This window comes from Nansenia antarctica (genome assembly GCF_963989245.1).
Source record: "Nansenia antarctica genome assembly, chromosome: 6".
Taxonomy (NCBI): domain Eukaryota; kingdom Metazoa; phylum Chordata; class Actinopteri; order Argentiniformes; family Microstomatidae; genus Nansenia; species Nansenia antarctica.
Window position 1 is genome coordinate 64,868,194 of NC_137676.1, and position 20,098 is coordinate 64,888,291.

A 20,098-nucleotide genomic window follows, 5' to 3' on the forward strand; every position below is an offset into this window, starting at 1 on the left:
CTCCTCTCCCTGGCTCCTCTCCCCCCAGGCCTCTCCCTGGCTCCTCTCCCCCCAGGCCTCCCCCCCAGGCCTCTCCCCCAGGCCTCTCCCTGGCTCCTCTCCCCCCAGGCCTCTCCCTGGCTTGTTACCTCTTTCCCCAGGAGCTGTCACAAATGGCTTGGAGCTCACAGCTCTGGAAGCAGTAGACAACCACACACACTAGAACTGTCTCTCTGTGTTTCTGCACGGGGGAGTAAGAGGCGAGGCACACTAAGGCGCATGCCATATCATCGCAGGGTCCCCGGTTCGATCCCCGGTTCGACATATCCTGCATGTGAATCTCTACTTGTCTCTATCCCAATAAAGCAGAAATGCCCTAAAAAACCAAATAAATGTATTCCATTGTTCTCAACCTTAGATCTTTTTAAAGCTAGTCGTTAACGGTCTCAACAGGGGAGTCTCTCTGAAGCTCGTGCCATTTATAGATCATTGCCTCTGCTCCGCAGGTGACATAGCTGCACAATGTCTCTCCAACCAGGTCTTAATTGCTCACTTTGTGGTTAATTAGCAGTTTGATGAGAGCGCTCTTGACTTTGCGCTCGCAATAAAGGAGGAGTCAGACCTGTAAAAACATGCTAATGATGTTGCCTCAGCACGGAACCCACGCTGCTGCAGAATCAAACACACAGGTTGACTTTCATGAACAGTCAATAGCCTTATCGCTCTCCCCCAGACCTCCTATGAAGTTATGGCGCTTGTGTTTGGACACGAGGGTAAGCTGGCTGATATGGAGGACTTGCATTGTTGAACTATGTATTCTACTGGGCAGCACAGTTCACTAGGGTTCTGTACCAGGGGAGTCTGGTGGAGGTAGAAATCGGGAGGGCAGGGCGGGCAGGGCTCACTTGTGAAAGCATGAAACGGAATAAGGAATGGTAGCGGAAAATGAGCGTTCCTGATTCCGTTCCATGCATGACAATGAGCCCGTCCTCTGATTTCTACCCCCAGCAGCCCTCCCCTGTTCCGGACAGACAGACTGTAGCTCATGTTAGACACGATCCTTCCCGCTAGACGAGAGCTCAATCACTCGCTCTACGTCAGCCTGTCCAGTCCCTGTCCACCCAGCTGGCTATCGAAGACAGCTTGATCATCTGCTCTTCCTCGCCTGGTTGTCGAAGTTATTCAACGCCACCAGGAAACACCCAGCAGTTAGGAACGATGACTGACAGTGTCTGAAGTGGCCATTTAAAAAAAAAGAATCTCCACTTTCTTAATCTCCACTCCTCCCTCTTCCCCCTCTCATCCATCACTGTTCTCTCCTCCTCCTGTGCGGGTATGGTGTTGTCACGCCTGATACAGTCACCTGCTGGGTGCTCTGTCTCTGTCGGCCTGCCTGGGCGTGGCTCTCTCCGAGGGCGCCCCGTCGCCATAGCAGCAGGGCCTGGTGGGGGACACTGGGTCATTGTTGTTTGACTCTAGGGAGGGTGACAGCACTGTAGGGAGCCAGGCTCACACACACACACACACACACACACACACACACACACACACACACACACACACACACAAACACAAACACACTGTACAGGAGAGAGGAAAACACGGCTTGTTTTTGTCCGTTTTTTCAGTGCCGAGGGTGAATAAAGTCGTCCAAACTGTCGACATTCGAGAGTGCCATGGGTGACTTTATTCACTGAAAATGCATCAATTATGATGCTTCATTTTGTAGCCAATCAAAGTTGTGTTGCTAGGTAAACACCACATAAAACACTTGGCTCTCTAAGTGGTGAGTGTTCCGGAACTCTTTGGCAGTTGGTGAGTTAAGGAAGTACGGAGGAAGAGGGTATGTCAGCTGGGCATGAGCCAGATTCTAACCCATGCCAACATGGGCATGCATATGTGTGCACTTTGGGCCGTGGTGCTGGAACACAGGACCACCCCAGGCCACCAAACACAGGCGTCTAGTGCTTGGAGCAAGATGAATTAGTCCGATTAAATCAGATTTACTATCAACATGTTTTTTATGTTTTTCATTATTGTTTGGCCCGGTTATACAAGACAGGGATGATTCATAGCATGGTGCATGTTTATGGATCCTGTTAGTGTCTCGGGAGCTATGTTTGAACGTTATTGTTTATGGTTCACAGTCAATGGAAAATGCCATGTCACTCTACGATTTATATTTGCCCCGATACATTTCACTCCAAAAAAGCCGCAGGAACGGATTCAGTGGAGTTAAAACACTTCCATCTCCCGATGCTCCCATGATGTATATTGCCTGGGGTGATTCAATTGACACCTGGCAATATCTAATCTTCATAAAATCACAAATGATGCCCTCAGCTCCCCCGCGTTATTTCCCAGCGGTGTCGGTGAGGTTTGATCTCCACCGAGTTCCGTCTCGTAAGAGAGTTTGTTCATCTGGATTTCAATAAAGGCAGCAGGCTGCTAGTCTATTAACTGTCACTTACCCATCTTCCCCTAGGACATCACTTACGATCTGGCTTTCAGATTGGAAACCATTAGAGATGTGGAGATCATTTAGCCTGGGTGTCATTTTTTAGCACCTTGCCAGAGTTTAAGAGGGAGTTTGGTTCGCCAGATGTGCTTTGATGACTAGTTTGAAATACATTTTAAAGGAGCAGGCCTAATAATAATAATAATTATAATAATAGTAATAATAATATTACGGCTGAAACGGCAGTATCAAATAAGTCCAATTTAATAGATAATTAACAAACCCACCCTGTCAGAGCTGCTGACAGTGTTGACTCTTACCACCGTGGTAAACCCCAGCTGTTCAGGCCTGTTCTGTGGCTGTCCTCCTGTATTATTTTATTTTTTTAAATTACATGTTAAGTGCTTTGAGTTCATGAGAGAGCGCTATACAAATGTTATATATATATATAAATTGATTGACGATGATATACATATTGATTATTATTATGATTATTATTACTGCAAAGGTCAATTATCTCTGTCATCATTCCCTCTCTCTCTTCTCTCTCTTGCCCCTCTCTCCCTCTTCCCTTCCCCTCTCTCTCTCCCCCCTCTCTCTCTGACCCGCAGGTGGTAAAGATCCTGGAGAAGCACGACCCCCTCCGCAGCAGCTCCTCCAACATGGCCGCCCTGGGCGTCATGGGCCTGGTCAGCGGCGGCGGCGGCCTGCGTTTCGGCGGCCCCGTCCCGGGCGACGAGGCCAGCGCCGTGCAGAACTACGTGGAGCACATGCTCTTCCTGCTGATGGAGGAGGACAGCGGCCAGGCGGGCGCCATGGGCCCCATCCTGGAGTTCGTGGTGATGGAGAACGTGATGGAGCGCCTCTTCCTCTGGAGCCTGCGGCGCCAGTTCACCGACGACATGAAGCTGGAGCAGCTGAAGATGTACGAGATGATCGTGGGCCAGGCGCGCCAGCCCCTGCTGCACCACAAGCCCGTGCTGCGCCCGCTGATGATGCTGCTGTCCTCGTGCTCGGGCGCGGCGTCCCCCGCGGTGGAGGCGGAGCTCGTCCTGCTGCTGAACCAGCTGTGCTGCGTCCTGGCCAAGGACCCGTCGGTCCTGGAGCTGTTCTTCCACACCAGCGAGGACCAGGGGGCGGCCAACTTCCTCATCTTCTCCCTGCTCATCCCCTTCATCCACCGGGAGGGTCTGGTGGGCCAGCAGGCCCGGGACGCGCTGCTCCTCATCATGTCCCTGTCGGCGGAGAACCACCGCGTGGCCAAGCACATCGCAGAGAACACCTACTTCTGTCCGGTCAGTCGCTTTGGCTAGGATGGTCATAGATGGTTTCTGTCTCTCTTGGTCTCTTGGGTCTCTCTCTCTCTCTCCCTCTCCCCCACTTTCTCTATTCTGTCTGTTCTGGTCTGCTACTCAGTATATTTTGGTCTCTGATTGAAATCTCAGTTTTTCTCAATCTCTTTCTCCCTCTTTTTTCTCTCTCTCTCTCTCTCTCTCTCTCTCTCTCTCTCTTTCTTTCTCTCTCTCTCTCTCACACACACTCCCTCTGTACCTCTCTGCCCTTTCTATGTGTTTCATATGCATGGTTTTCTTGCCCTTCGACAATGTCCTTGTGAGTCAATGAAACCCACTTGTGTTCCCACTGTAAACCCCTGACTCCTCTATGACCTTGGGCAGGCGAATCACATCCAAACCCAAGTATGCAAAACAGTCTGAATAGAAAGCAGGGGACGGTGGTCGCAATCAGCTGTTGCATGTCAAAAATGCACGGCATGCATCACATTAGGATAATGTTACAAGCGAAGCCAAACCCAGACCAGAGGGAACATTGCATGACCTTACATTTACATTGATTTATTTAGCAGACGCCTTTATCCAAGGCGACTTACAACAAATACATTTGTCTAAGTACTGTAAGTGAATAATCTATCCATCAGCCATCATAAGAAATAGTAATGTATGCCAAAACCAGGGGCATTTATTTTTTTCCTTTATGATAAATTCCTTCAAATACAGTTATGAAACAGAGTTATGTAATCTGAGGGTCTTCATGTCCAGCTGTACATCTGTACAGCTATTTACTAATTACTCTGACATCTACACTAGCGGTCTTCTTATCGACATGCCGGCGTGAATCGCATCAGCAGCACAGAGCGATATACCCTAGGGCTTCCCCTCTGTGAACGCTGAGCTCCGACATCGATAGATCAGTGAGATGGGAACGAAGATAGTTCCTCATGTTGAATGACGATTTGTAAATTCCTTTAAATAGATTAACGTTTTTTTTTGCAACAGTTTACTTTGGCTTGTGTTTGAGGTGAGCTGTGCTCTATCAAACTGGCACTGGTCTGATGTATTCACACACACACACACACACACACACACACACACACACAACCACACACCAGGGAAATCAGGTCTGCTGTTGGTGGGGGAACGGTAATTTAATCCAGTCATACATCACTGTCCTTCTGTTATGGATGGAGCTGAGATACATGTAAATCAAATGGAGGTAATTTGAGTAATTCTCTCCTCGCTTCCGCCTTTTGGATGTGTGTGTGTGTGTGTGTGTGTGTGTGTGTGTGTGTGTGTGTGTGTGTGTGTTAGAGAGATAGAGAGAGAGTGTGTGTGTGTGTGTGTGCGTGCGTGCGCACAATTATTTTTATTCATTTATATATCTGTCTGTCATAACACCACACAGAGGGGAGCCAGAGAGCCACAAGAATGAAAACATAAAAGCATAAAACATCCCTCATCGTTATCGTTAAGATGTTACACATTCCATCATTTATATTTAATGCGGTATGCTGCTCATCATTAATGTAGAGGTTATCTTTATAATTCTCTAAGATGATATCACCAGATACTGCTCACGGTTTCATCAGCAAACTGCCTTTTCCACAGAGTACTTCTGCTACAGAAAGTGTTAGTTCAAACAAACTGCACTTGTGTTTCATATCATTATATATATATATATACTTTTTTTTTTTTTTTTTACAGTTAAGTAATTTAGCAGGGGCTTTTATCCAGAGTGACTTACAATAACTATAATTGTCAATATATAAGTAAGTGTGTCAACTATACAATCGTCATCATAGGTAAAACATTTGATAAGAACAAGTCACAGTACTAGCGTCTTCAGTCCATTCTAGGCAGGGGCCCGAAAGATGATCTTTGTGCTATAGAGCCTCCGGTAACCCCTGATAGAATCTACCTTTGCAGTACTGACACTGCATAAAGGGATCAGCAGGGGAGATGAGAGGAAGATGGTTATGTAACTGGAGATGATGTAATGACCCAGTGAGAGGAGGACAATACCTCTATCTCCCAGGATTACCCTCCACTGTCTTGTCTGAGCCAATGGAGAGGCAGAGTCCTACCTGCGCCTGTACAGACTGAACGGGACAGAGGCCCAGAGGGGGGCAGAGCCGAACAGAGGCCCCATTCAGAGCTCTGGCTCAAAGGCCTCTAGGCCTCTACGTCTGCAGTGGACAGATAGGATATCTGAGTCATGAGAAGAGCTCTCTCTCTCTCTCTCTCCCTCTCTCTCTCTCTCTCTCTCTCTCTCTCTCTCTCTCTCTCTCTCTCTATCTCTCTCTCTCTCTCTCTCTCTCTCATTGACAATGAGGAAAACACACATAATGTCAACAGGTTCCAAGTACAAATGAACGGTACCGACTATTGATCCAGGTACAGGATCTACCAGGTCTTTGTATAAGTACAAGTACAGTGTGTGTGTTTGAGTCATGTGTGCATGTGTGTACTGTATGTCTTTGCCTACTTGTCATTGTTCTGTCGCTTGTAATAGTAAGGGATAGCCTTCACATGACAGTTCTCTGACCCTGTGTGTGTCTCTGTGTGCGTGTGTATGTGTGTGTGTGTCTGTGTGTGTGTGTGTGTGTGTGTGTGTGTGTCGTCCAGGTGCTGGCCACAGGGCTGAGCGGTCTGTACTCGTCCCTGCCCACCAGGCTGGAGGTGCCAGGGGAGGAGTGGCACAGCCTCCACAGGGACGACTGGCTCCTGATGCCCCCCCTCGTCCAGTTCCTCAACTCCCTGGAGTTCTGCAACGCAGTCATTCAGGTGAGACACACACACACACACACACACACACACACACACACACACTCACACACACACACATGACTCACTCATAGCCCACAGGTATATAACAACAAACATAACCCCACTGCTCAAACACTCATCTCAACCATTTTTTCTCTCCACTCGTTTTCTCACGGTCGCTCCCATACACGCCTACATTTACATGTACCTTACATTTACATTACATTTTGGGCATTTAACCTTTATCCAATGCGACTTACAACAAATACATTTGTCTTGTAAGTAAGCGAATCATCCATCAGTCATAACAAGAAAAAGTCATCTATGCTACGGCCAGGAGCCATTACCTGTTGAAATCCCCCAAATCCCAAAGCCGGTGTGAGATGACTTCATTTTTTATTGATTTTGACTGATTTATTGCCATGCAATCAATTTGTCAGTCAATTGTTGGACAGGGTCTAGGCCCGGTGTGAGATCAGACGTGCCCTAGAGCAGATGGTAACATGCTCATTCCATGTTCTGACAAGATTAGGAAAGACAGAGGATGGGGTTTCAAAAATCAAATAATCGAAAATTGAATAAGAACAAAACGCATCAGGTGGTTTTGTCTTGGAAGTGTGATTGAATCACGTCCCTGAGGAGGAGATGAGCTGCTGTGTTTGACCCGTGTCCTCCTGCCCGTCCCCAGGTGGCCCATCCCAGCATCAGGGACCAGCTGGTCAGCTACATCTACAACGGCTTCCTGGTGCCTGTGTTGGCGCCCGCCCTCCACAAGGTCCGTATCACCAAGCACTCTCGGGTCTGCGGTACCGCTCGTCTCAGGTGGATTAGGATTACCTGACAGGTGGCCTGGGGTGGTCCAGTGGTCTAGCACCATGGCCTGGGGTGGTCCAGTGGTCTAGCACCATGGCCTGGGGTGGTCCAGTGGTCTAGCACCATGGCCTGGGGTGGTCCAGTGGTCTAGCACCATGGCCTGGGGTGGTCCAGTGGTCCAGCACCATGGCCTGGGGTGGTCCAGTGGTCTAGCACCATGGCCTGGGGTGGTCCAGTGGTCCAGCACCATGGCCTGGGGTGGTCCAGTGGTCTAGCACCATGGCCTGGGGTGGTCCAGTGGTCCAGCACCATGGCCTGGGGTGGTTCAGTGGTCCAGCACCATGGCCTGGGGTGGTCCAGTGGTCTAGCACCATGGCCTGGGGTGGTCCAGTGGTCCAACACCATGGCCTGGGGTGGTCCAGTGGTCCAGCACCATGGCCTGGTGTAGTCTAGTTGTCCAGCACCATGGCCTGGGGTGGTCCAGTGGTCTATAGGTTACTCCTTACTGTCCTGTCTCTCTCCACTATCTCTATCCAATACATATATATATATATAACTGTGGGACTGCCCCATTCAAGAAAAAAAACAGAATTGCCTGACATTATTGAAGTAATGTTTGAAGTAATGTAAAGTAAGGTATTTGAAGTAATGTAAAGTAAGGTATTTGAAATGAAGGTTTTTGAAATGAAGGTATTTAACAAGAATGGAGCAGTCCTTAGAGCTGACATGAGATTGGAACATTCAGCCTGGCCGCAAAACAGATGGACTCACATGCTGTATGGAAACATGCATGGTGTTCATACGTGTAGGCGTGATGTTCATGTATTTGCATATGTCCTACAGAACAGTATGCAAACCGACCGCACACATGTTTTTGCATATGGCCTGCATAACATCAACACCACACACGCATGCACACGCACGCACACGCACACGCACGCACACGCACACGCACGCACACACACACACACACACACACACACACACACACACACACACATATAATATCAACACCACACACACACACACACACACACACACACACGTATAATATCAACCACCACACACACACACACACACACACAGATAACATCAACACCACACACACGCATTTACTTATGCACACACACACACATAAATAATGGATAAACAGGAATCGATAATAATGTGTGTGTGTGTGTGTGTGTGTAGCTGACCCTGGAGGAGGTGATGACCACCACGGCGTACCTGGACCTGTTCCTGAGGAGTGTGTCAGAGCCGGCGCTCCTCCAGACCTTCCTGTCCTTCATCCTGGTCCACCGCCACGAGGCCGTCCACATCCTGGACACACTCGTCAGCCGCATCAACACACCCTTCCAGGTACGGCAGGCCTCAGACTAGCACACACACACACACACACACACACACACACACACACACACACACACTCACACACACACACACACACACACACACATACATACACACACACACATACATACACACACACACACACCACACCACACACAATAAACATATACAAACACTCTCGCATACACACTTGGTTTGACAAATTGGGGTTGACAAGTGGGTGTGCGAGCGTGTTTGTATATGTTTATTGTACACACACACACACACACACACACACACTCACACAGGACACACACACACACACACACACACACACAAACAAACACCCCCCCCCCCCCCCCCCACACACACACACACACAATAAACATATACAAACGCTTACACACACAACCCAGGTACTGGAAGCCACAGGCTCACACACACACACACACACACACACATGGTCATGCTCATGCTCATCAGCTGTACCAACATCCGCTTCTAGGGCAGGGAGACCTCAGGCTGAAACACATGTAAACCCATCTACACACACACACACACACACACACACACACACACACACACACACAAACAAACAACCCCCCCCCCCACACACACACACACACACACACACACATGGAATCCTGTGAATCTTTATTATATCCACATAGACTAGACTAGTAGACTCACCATGGTCTCTAAAAGGTGGCCATAATGTGCAGCTCTTCCACAAGGCTCCTGTTGTGTCGTAAGTACCTGAGGCCTCCTGTTTCTAATTATCTGAACAAATATTTAAAATGTCGTTATCAAAGAGTGAGATTGTTGCCGTGGCGAAGCAAAAATGATTATATTATTTGTCCTGGAGCTGTCATTATTAAGACGTGTGTAGTTCAAACAGTTTTTGGTGTGGACTAGAGAGGCTGTATCTAAATCAATACGAGGCATTTGTTCATTGGAGTGTTAACATGCGTCCCATGACTGCTGAGCAGCGAAAATGCCCCCGGGTTCCTTTTGTAACATTAGCTCCCTTTGATACCACCTGAAGCCCCTAAAAAAACTGGTTTTTCACACTACAAGAAAGGAAGACGTCGTAAAAAAACTCAAAGAATAGCCTTTTATCTGGAACAGATCTGTCTAAAAGGGCTCAACAGGAAACCAGCCTCAAAACCTCATTAACAAGCAGGAAGCTCTTTAGCGCTGAACCCAAAACATCCTCTCAGTGGATCGGCCCGTCCTACAGCCCTCTCTGGATGGACAGACGTCTCCCTGCTGTGTGTACACTTATTATTCAACTGTCAGCACTTCAGATTCAACAAAAAACAATTAAAAAAGCAAGCAAACAGAAAAGCATTTCTACTCTTCTTGCCCTTAATCAAGACATAGAACATTAAAACATAAAACATGTGTAAAAATCACAAAGGTCAGTATTTCAGCAAATGTTGTTACATGGGGGGGAAATCAAGTTGTTGGCTGATTGTCCAGTTGGATCATGATGTTTACCTGTGGTGCTGGTCCGCCATTTTGTTTCATGGTCATCATGGTCTCTGTGTTGTGTCGTTGTTTCCCCAGCTGGGCACCGTCTCCCTCGCTCTGTTCCGCACACTGATTGGTTTATACTGTGAGGATGTCATGCTGCAGCTCATTTTGAGGTGAGTGGGATATTGCACACACGCACGCACGCACGCGCACGCGCACGCGCACACTCACACTCACACTCACACTCACACTCACACTCACACTCACACTCACACTCACACTCACACTCACACTCACACTCACACTCACACTCACACTCACACTCACACTCACACGTCGACCCCAATAACACACCCAGGTACTGGAAGCCACAGGCTAACATACTCACCCCCCACACACACACACACACTCACACCCACACACACACAAACAGGCTTCGTTGTCTTAGTAGCTGATGTAATGTATAAACCATGGTACATGTAATAGGTTTATTCTGCCATCAGCCCCTACTCCACTTTTACTCCTTACCACACACTGAGCACACTGGCCCATCTGTTTGGTCCACCCCCCCTGCCGCCTCCTCACCCATACCCAGACTCTGAGCCACCTGCTGGGATGCCTAACAAGATCAACCCCCCCCCCCCCCCCCCCTCTGTCTGTCCGCCCTCCAGGTACCTGATCCCCTGTAATCACATGATGCTGAGCCAAAGACGCGTGGTGAAGGAGAGAGACTGCTACTCCGTGTCCGCCGCTAAGATCCTGGCACTCACACCCTCCTGCTGCTCGCCCGAGCACAGCCCCCCTCCCCTCCGCCAGCTGGACTCCATCCTGTGGTCAAAGGGCACGGACAGCCCCAGCGCTGGCACCACGGGTAGGTAGGACAGGACAATGGCACCATGGCACCACGGGTAGGTAGGACAGGGCAATGGCACCACGGGTAGGTAGGATAGGGCAATGGCACCATGGGTAGGTAGGATAGGGCAATGGCACCACGGGTAGGTAGGATAGGGCAATGGCACCATGGCACCACGGGTAGGTAGGACAGGACAATGGCAGCATGGCACCACGGGTAGGTAGGATAGGGCAATGGCACCACGGGTAGGTAGGATAGGGCAATGGCACCATAACACCACGGGTAGGTAGGACAGGACAATGGCACCATGGCACCACGGGTAGGTAGGACAGGACAATGGCACCATGGCACCACGGGTAGGTAGGACAGGGCAATGGCAGCATGACACCACGGGTAGGTAGGACAGGGTAATGGCACCATGACACCAGGGGTAGGTAGGATAGGGCAATGGCAGCATGACACCACGGGTAGGTAGGATAGGGCAATGGCAGCATGACACCACGGGTAGGTAGGACAGGGTAATGGCACCATGACACCAGGGGTAGGTAGGATAGGGCAATGGCAGCATGACACCACGGGTAGGTAGGATAGGGCAATGGCAGCATGACACCAGGGGTAGGTAGGACAGGGCAATGGCAGCATGACACCAGGGGTAGGTAGGACAGGGCAATGGCAGCATAACACCAGGGGTAGGTAGGACAGGACAATGGCAGCATGACACCACGGGTAGGTAGGATAGGGCAATGGCAGCATGACACCAGGGGTAGGTAGGATAGGGCAATGGCACCATGACACCAGGGGTAGGTAGGACAGGGCAATGGCAGCATGACACCAGGGGTAGGTAGGACAGGGCAATGGCAGCATGACACCAGGGGTAGGTAGGACAGGGCAATGGCAGCATGACACCAGGGGTAGGTAGGACAGGGCAATGGCAGCATGACACCAGGGGTAGGTAGGACAGGGCAATGGCAGCATGACACCAGGGGTAGGTAGGACAGGGCAATGGCACCATGACACCAGGGCTAGGTAGGATAGGGCAATGGCACCATGACACCAGGGGTAGATAGGACAGGGCAATGGCAGCATGACACCACGGGTAGGTAGGACAGGGCAATGGCAGCATGACACCAGGGGTAGGTAGGACAGGGCAATGGCACCAATGGTAGGTAGGATAGGGCAATGGCAATGGTGCCCAATTGGGGATCTATAACTTAAAAGGAAAAGTTCACTCTTTAAATCATATTTCTGTCCCTTTCTGTCTCCTGAAATGGAAATCACAAAATGACGCTCATACTAATGCCCTAACTCGTTTTTCATTGTCATTCTTGACTTTCAAAGAGTGAGTTTCAGGTCTAAGTTGTCTCCGAAGTACGGTAATGACACTCGAAGATGTCGATGCTTCGATGTGCACCGCGCTGTAAATAGCTGTGACTTCTGACATCCCAAAATAACAACAGTTGTACCGTCTCCAATTACGATATGGTACTGGTGACGTGTGTTCGCCATGACTGTAAACAAAGCTGTGTGCTCAGCAATGTATACACTAGAGTTCGACAACTAGTTAAGCTAATAGCTAGTGAACGTTAGCATTAACTTAATTATGCTAACATTAACTTAAATCTCCTTGCTGCTAAATGTTGGCATATGTTAACCCAGGAGATCTGTCAATATCAGGTATGCTACGAGGCGAGTAAATTATCTGTGACATGGGATATTGTCCGAGCCGGTGTAACACTGATTGGCTAGATGGGCTCTCAGTCAACCACCAAAGATACATGCCTAGTCTAAATAAATTCTATAAATTAATTAAAGGTGATTTAATTACTCTCACATAACAAAAGCATACAACAAATAATTTCAGTCCAACTTAAAATAAATCCCTGAAAAGAAGACTAGAGGTGATACACATACCGTAGGCAACTCTTTATTGATTAATGTCAGTGTGTTTGAGATTAAAACCTATTGTGCCTCTAGGACCTTGTGGATATGACCGGGAGATTTGCTTGATATTTCAATAGCCTTAACACCTCAGTGATTTCCTCCTAAAATAAAATAATAAATAAATAGTTCTGAAGTTGGATTTAAAGAGCGGATTTGAGTTTCAACAATGGGTTTCATTCTGGGTTCAGGTCAAGTATTTTGAACCTTTTTAAGTGGCCTGAATAATCTTATATTGGATGTTACTCTCTGCCATGTGTTACAGATTAGCCTGATTAACTAATCTGAGTAGCAACTTGAATTAAATTCAAATTTGAAACAGGTTTGTAATCTGCTTTGCCCTTCCCTTTGTTCTGTACAGTACTGTAAGCTCAGCGTTGCCCCAACCTCTCACACACTAGGTTCATTCACTGGGTTTGGGAAATAGGGTGGCTAGACAGTCTTAACGTCATTTCAGTGGCTGTTGTTTTAATCTCATTTCTGGTGACGTGCACAAAAGACCACAAACCAACAACAACTCAGAACTGAGTTTGAGCTTTCTAGTTGCCCATTAACCCACTAACTGCCAAAGAATTCCAGAACACTCGCATTTTGGTGAATAAAGTCACCCGTGGCACTCTAGAATGTTGACCTTTTGGGTGACTTTACTCACTGAATGAGTCTTTAAGCAGACCTGGGAACATACAATAGGAACATACAATAGGAACATACAATGAGAACATACAATAGGAACATACAATAGGAACATACAATAGGAACATACAATAGGAACATACAATGAGAACATACAATAGGAACATACAATAGGAACATACAATGAGAACATACAATGGGGACATACAATGAGAACATACAATTGGAACATACAATGGGAACATACAATGGGATCATGACACAGCACTCTGCCGTATCTCCTGCGGTAATCAGATTAGTTCACCCTCCTGCAGTTTATTGCTCATCACCATTAGTTCTGCTCAGTGTGAAACGCTGTGCAGCGGCGTGGTGTGGCGTGTCTATTAGCACAACATTCATCAACGCTGATTGGTTCTGTTCCTCTGCCTCTGTCAGGGACGGCGGGGGAGACGTTACCGGAGGACGACGACGGGTCGGGTCACTCCTGCGTCATCGGCTCCGAGATCTACCTGGACGTCAGCTACCTGCACTACCTCTACGACGCCCGCCTGGGCATCACCAGCTGCATACGCGCCTGCCGGGTGTGGTCGGCGCCCTACGACGGCGAGGACCCGCCTCCGGAGGAGTACCAGCCTAGCGCCCTGGAGGAGGTGGGGGGGAGAGGGCGCCAGCCTCAGACCGGGGCCAAGAGGGCTCAGCAGCAGCAGCGGATCCGTCCCAGCCCTCCTCCTCCCCAGGCAGCAGACCCGGCCCCGGCTGGCCAGCAGGAGCTGGAGTGGGACGATAGTTACGACGCCTGTCCTGTTCAGTCCCCCGAGGCGGCGGCGGCTGCTGCCGCTGCTGAGGTCAGACCGCCGCCGCCGCCCGCCACGGAGCCGCCCGCGCACCTCCAGGAGATGCGGAGGACGGCCATCCTGCTGGTGAAGGGCTCCTACAACGAGGAGTCGGACTTCCAGGACGACGTCATGGTCTACGACCTCGTGGCGAAGAAGGACGCCCGCGACACCGTCAGGCCGAGGAGGAAGGAGCCGGCGGAAACGGCGCCGGTGCTAGAGTTGAACCCTGAGGAACTCCTCTCTCTCGAGTCGGGTCTGCAGGAAAAGGAGGTTCCCCTCAGGAACGGCCTCAGCCTTCCGCTCCAGCCTCCCGCCGCGGAGGAAAACAACGCTGGCTCAGACACCAAGGAGGACAAAGGCCAGGCGGACCATAATTCCAACCTCCAGAGCACCGGCGCTACCGAGGTGGGCGATGACCTCATGGCCCAGTACGAGGAGCTGATCCGTACCCTGGACGGCAAGGTCGAGGGGAGCCCGGCGAAGACAGACAGAGAGTTCCAGAACGTCGTCACTCCCATGGAGGAGGAGGACGAAGACGTGGACTTCAGCTCCTTCTCTGCAGACACTCCGGACACAGAGAAGGTCCACATGCCCTTCGGGACCAAGCTCCGTAGCGGGAGCAGGAGCCATTCTGTGCCTTTCACAGGTGAGCCGGGGTGGATGACCAGCAACAAGGATGGGGAAATGCTCAGTGGGTACTACAGTGCACCTAAGTCACCCATATCCCTGATTCTCTCTCTCTCTCTCTCTCTCTCTCTCTCTCTCTCTCTCTCTCTCTCTCGTAGGTCCGTTTGTCAGCGTGCTGCTGTCTCGTCTGGAGAACATGCTGGATAACTCCCTCCATGTGAACCTGCTGCTGACTGGTATCCTGGCCCAGCTGGCTGCCTACCCACAGCCCCTCCTGCGCTCCTTCCTCCTCAACACCAACATGGTGTTTCAGCCCAGTGTACGCTCCCTATACCAGGTACACAACGTGTGTGTGTGTGTGTGTGTGTGTGTGGGCGAGTGGGCGTGCACGTGTTCATGTGTTTGTGTGTACAGGGACCCACTAAAGAAATGTATAACTATGACCTCAACTCTATAATAGACTCCTACTCGGAGAGAGAGAGATTTCCAGGAATACAACAACTCTCTCGGTTTGATTTTGTACTCACTAAGGTGAAAGAACAAACAAATACTTTCTCAAATACCGCTCGACGATGGAACTCACCTGGGACTTGGCTCCGCACCCTGCCAACATCTCAGGAGTGATGAGGGAATACGCTTGCGAATTACCATGAACACGGCAACAAAACCGAGAGTTCAATATCCCTGTGAAACAATTCTCCAGTGAGGTATTACAGCATTAGCTGTTGATTCATGCATAATTGAATAGAAGATGTGTGTAAACAAGTAAATCAAATGAGCAGGGGGAGCAGCGCTGGCTGGGTGATGGAAGCCTCGCATTAAAGGGATTGTTTGTAGGAGATTAAAGGGGATGGTGCGTCGATGATGTACGGTACAAACACTGGGGGTTTAATTTCACGCTGGCCATATTAAAAAAAGGGTATGCTTGTTTGTCATGAAAATAAATAGTGTTCTCATCAGAGCATTAAACATGCTCAATTGTAGTGTTTCATCTCGTGTCTTGCTTGGTTAGGATGGTTTATGGCTTCTGTTCTCAATAATGAGTGGCTTATTAGGCAAGAGAAATTGCAAATTGCCTACAGTACATCCATACTCTTGGCGTTGTGTACCTAACAGCTACGGGGCTCTATTCACTCACAACTGTAATCCCACGTTTCTTTTAACGACATGAAACAACATTCATCTTCCTGTGTAGGAGTGTGTGTTTGGATTTCTTTTTTTTCTTTTTTTTCTATAACAGAACATTTCCTGTGAGAAACACAAGTGATGACTCAATTCGTATGCAAACATGTTTCCCTGGCAGCGCAGAGTTGTTAACATGCTGTTGAATAAATATCCAACAACTGTGTCTAATCCTGCCTGACATCAGTGTGCATGCGTGTGAATTTTTCACTAGGTACTAGCCTCGTTGAAGAACCAGATAGAGCATCAGGCTTCCAGCAGGAAGGACTTCCCAGAGCTGATCACAGCCGCCCAACACTGCCTCCTGGCCAGGGAGAGTTCACTCAGAGGTCAAGGTGAGAGCAGCGTCCCAATAGGTCACAAGATGATTAGCGTTATCAAAATGACTCGTAGACAGTAGGGATGTCCCGATCCGTAGGGATTTTTCCCGTCCGATCTGCGATCCAGCATTCATATCAGGACCAATATCGCACAGATATCCGATATCAATATCGGATCGGGACATCCCTAGTAGACGGTATTCATAACGCTCCTTAATGCTGCACACAACGTGTTACGGTTCACTTTTCATTTCCAACTAAATCATGTCGGTCTAGATAATTCCTTTCAGCTGTTATCATGATGTTTTAGATGTTTGTTTTAGGTTGCTCCTGGATCCGTAGCCAGATCACCGAGGTCTGATGCCTTGGCCTTAATAGACAAGAGAAGCTTCTAGAGGATTCAGGGTCATATCCTACAGGAGCAGTAATTAAAAAAAAAAAAAAAAAAAAAAAAGCAATAACCTTTTGTGCTTCTAATTCCTGCAGTGAAACACTGAAAGATTAAAACGTCAAACTGTGATGTATTTGGTTCCACTGGGACGTGAATATATGCAGCTTGATCTTGTTTGGCTATGAAGCTGTTCAGTGGAGAAGCACCCCCTCCTGATGTTCATCTCCTTTCATGTATCTGCTCTACATTCCCAGCACTTTCTTAGTTTTATAACTTTCACTCTCTGTGAGGAATATACGTACAAGACTTATGCAATATAGGTTTTTTAAGTAAAAGGAAAAAATTGTACTCATGCTACCTTACAACAACTATATCTTTGGGTGTCTACTTGTTGTTGTTGTTGTTGATGTTACCGATGTCAATGAACACTTACTAACGTCCCGATCTGTTCCAATTACAGACAAAGACAGCCAAGAACGATCCCCTCAAGTGGATGGAGGCAGAAGGATGAAAAGCTCACCTACCCCTACAGCCCAGCCCAAGACCATCTCTCTGTCCCGGACAGAGGTGTTCGCCACGGTCCTCTTCTCAGAGTTCCTCAAAGAACTGGCCGCCATCTCACAGGAGCACTCCATCCTAGCACACATCCCTATGGAGGAGTAACGTAACCATAGTAACGTTATCTCGGATGAGTCCTGTCCACACACAAAATGGAAATGGGGCCCTGGTCGGTCTAGGGGCAAAGTGATTGGTGATAGATAGGCATATTGCCACTACCAACAAGTTCACCCCCGGAACCCAGTTCCTGTGGATTGCCCGCCCCCCCGCCTCTATTTCCACCACTGTCCCTGTAGTGTCCTATCTGATTTGTAAACAACTTTTAAAAGCTTTTTAAAAAGGTTTTATAACATGTTTCCTCCTGCGTTACTTGATGAAGAATATACCTCTCGGATTGATTGACACTTTTCTCTCTTCCCCTGAGGTTGTTTTTTTTAAAGATAAGGATATATATATATATATATATATATATATATATATATATATATATATATTTTAGGCTAATCCATTTTTCCAAATCAATATAAACAGCAGATCCTGATGAACACAAACAGTACCACCTCTTGAATTCATCTCTCGCACCTTCAGCACAGAAGGTTGTATGCAAATGTGACGTCACGTGATTGGTGAGAGCTGTGACCTAGTTGCAACAGTGGCCTACAGTGGAAACCCTGCAGCAACCAATCATAATGCTGAAACGGAAGCACCTCCAAACCAAAGACTGTGAATGGGAGGAACAATGTCAATAGAAGTCAATAGACGTGGCATACAAAGGAAGCCACCGTAATTCCCTTAAGGCCCGGTTGAGCCTGTAATATCACACGCATCAACATCAGTGGACTGACCTGGGTCGGATTCAGCTCTGCTAGTCTAGCCTGGTCGCTCTAAACAAGCTTTTGCGTGATAATGACAGCAATACAAGTTGCTTGATTAGCACAAAGCGATCTTCATAGCACAAACAGGCCTTGATAGCACAAACAGATCTGCATAGCACAAAGTCTATAAGTTGCGATGGCCACAACGACATTGTGTGGACTTGTAGCTTGTTACTAATTTAGTGGCCTTATGTGGACACGACTGGTGCTGCCTTGTTGGTATCGTACCACGGGATTACATTCAGAACTGAATACACTAACAGTGAGGATCCTACATTTCCCATGATGCAGTTTGAGAATGTCACTCTGGATCGAGAGTACAATGGTTCATTAGCGTCTCTCTAAACACTCTCGTCTATGGTTTGGTAAGCACGTTGGTGGCAGGAGTAGAAACCAATTTGAGGGGGCTACTCTTGCATCTCGTGTTCACAGGTCACACTCTGTCACACACCCACTGAAGCAGAGGCCTAATGACTTAGATTCACTTGAATCTGGCTCAATGTACACAAACCATTTGGTTTAATACCTCAAATCAAAAACGAACATTGTCCAAGGAGTTATTTAATTAAAAGACACATTTTCAATCATATATATATTTCTAAAATGCACATTAGATTCAAGGTAGTATTTTTTATTTATTTTTTCAACTTAGAAGTGTACCTATGGAGTTACTGGGGACACTACTGACTTCATTTTCTTAATCAGCCCTCAGTGAACACCATTTCCCATGGTGCAACAGTTCCTGTCCACTGGATGCACGTGCTGTTGATGTCTAGGAGGAGCTTTACATATCAGACTAGAGCAGCAACACCAAGGGGGTATTCCATCAATGTCGCTAAAGGAAAAATCTAGGCTTATTTTTGACAAATCTTGCAAAACTTAAACCAGGATTTTCCTTTAGCGACATTGCTGGAATACCCCCCAGGGTGATCATGCACACGCTGTCTACGCCTTATGATAGTACTGTTAGCATATGTATATTCTTGTAAGAGAAATGTTCAAAGAAACAGCACACTATGAAAATCATTATTGATATTTGGGGTTTAAGAATACTTTATTCAATTGTTTTTCAGATGGGGAAGGGTATTTAAGTAATATACTATTTTTGTAGAGAGAGGTTCTATTGCCATATTTTTTCACAGAAGTTGTTCTAAACAGTTGTCCTTGTCTTTTCTGCTCTTCTTTGTATTAGGGAATGCATGTTTCTGTCTGTATGTGTGTGTCAGGTTAGGGAGGTGGGATGGATGTGTCTTGTCTGTATGTATGTGTGTGTCAGGTTAGGGAGGTGGGATGGATGTGTCTTGTCTGTATGTGTGTGTCAGGTTGGGGAGGTGGGATGGATGTGTCTTGTCTGTCTGTATGTGTGTGTCAGGTTGGGGAGGTGGGATGGATGTGTCTTGTCTGTATGTGTGTGTCAGGTTGGGGAGGTGGGATGGATGTGTCTTGTCTGTATGTGTGTGTCAGGTTGGGGAGGTGGGATGGATGTGTCTTGTCTGTATGTGTGTGTCAGGTTGGGGAGGTGGGATGGATGTGTCTTGTCTGTATGTGTGTGTCAGGTTGGGGAGGTGGGATGGATCACTGTTGGTTTATTGGTTGTTGAGCACATTTGATTTAGCAGTGCGTGCTTCTAAACAGGTTCAGCCCTCACACAGCAGAGCAAGACAAGGGTAAGCTTCAAATAAATTGCCTTGATTTTAATGGAGACTTAATTTAATGGAGATTTTATACATTTTACTTGTTACATGAAATGATTACATTTCAACACAAGG

At 47.9% G+C, this 20,098-nt stretch overlaps 1 protein-coding gene across 1 annotated transcript in view; it reads left to right on the forward strand.

The window, feature by feature from the left end:
- fhip1aa (FHF complex subunit HOOK interacting protein 1Aa) overlaps positions 1 to 17,559 on the forward strand; it is a gene marked incomplete at both ends in the record, with an annotated part of 18,945 nt that extends 1,386 nt beyond the window's left edge. The window contains 10 exons of the mRNA XM_080533296.1: positions 3,049 to 3,732; positions 6,358 to 6,516; positions 7,187 to 7,273; positions 8,503 to 8,670; positions 10,210 to 10,289; positions 10,788 to 10,987; positions 13,976 to 15,022; positions 15,162 to 15,340; positions 16,400 to 16,520; positions 17,357 to 17,559. Of these exons, the coding sequence (XP_080389422.1) occupies positions 3,049 to 3,732; positions 6,358 to 6,516; positions 7,187 to 7,273; positions 8,503 to 8,670; positions 10,210 to 10,289; positions 10,788 to 10,987; positions 13,976 to 15,022; positions 15,162 to 15,340; positions 16,400 to 16,520; positions 17,357 to 17,559 (2,928 nt within the window). The remainder of the gene's footprint in view (positions 1 to 3,048; positions 3,733 to 6,357; positions 6,517 to 7,186; positions 7,274 to 8,502; positions 8,671 to 10,209; positions 10,290 to 10,787; positions 10,988 to 13,975; positions 15,023 to 15,161; positions 15,341 to 16,399; positions 16,521 to 17,356) is intronic.
- Positions 17,560 to 20,098: the final 2,539 nt, after the last annotated feature.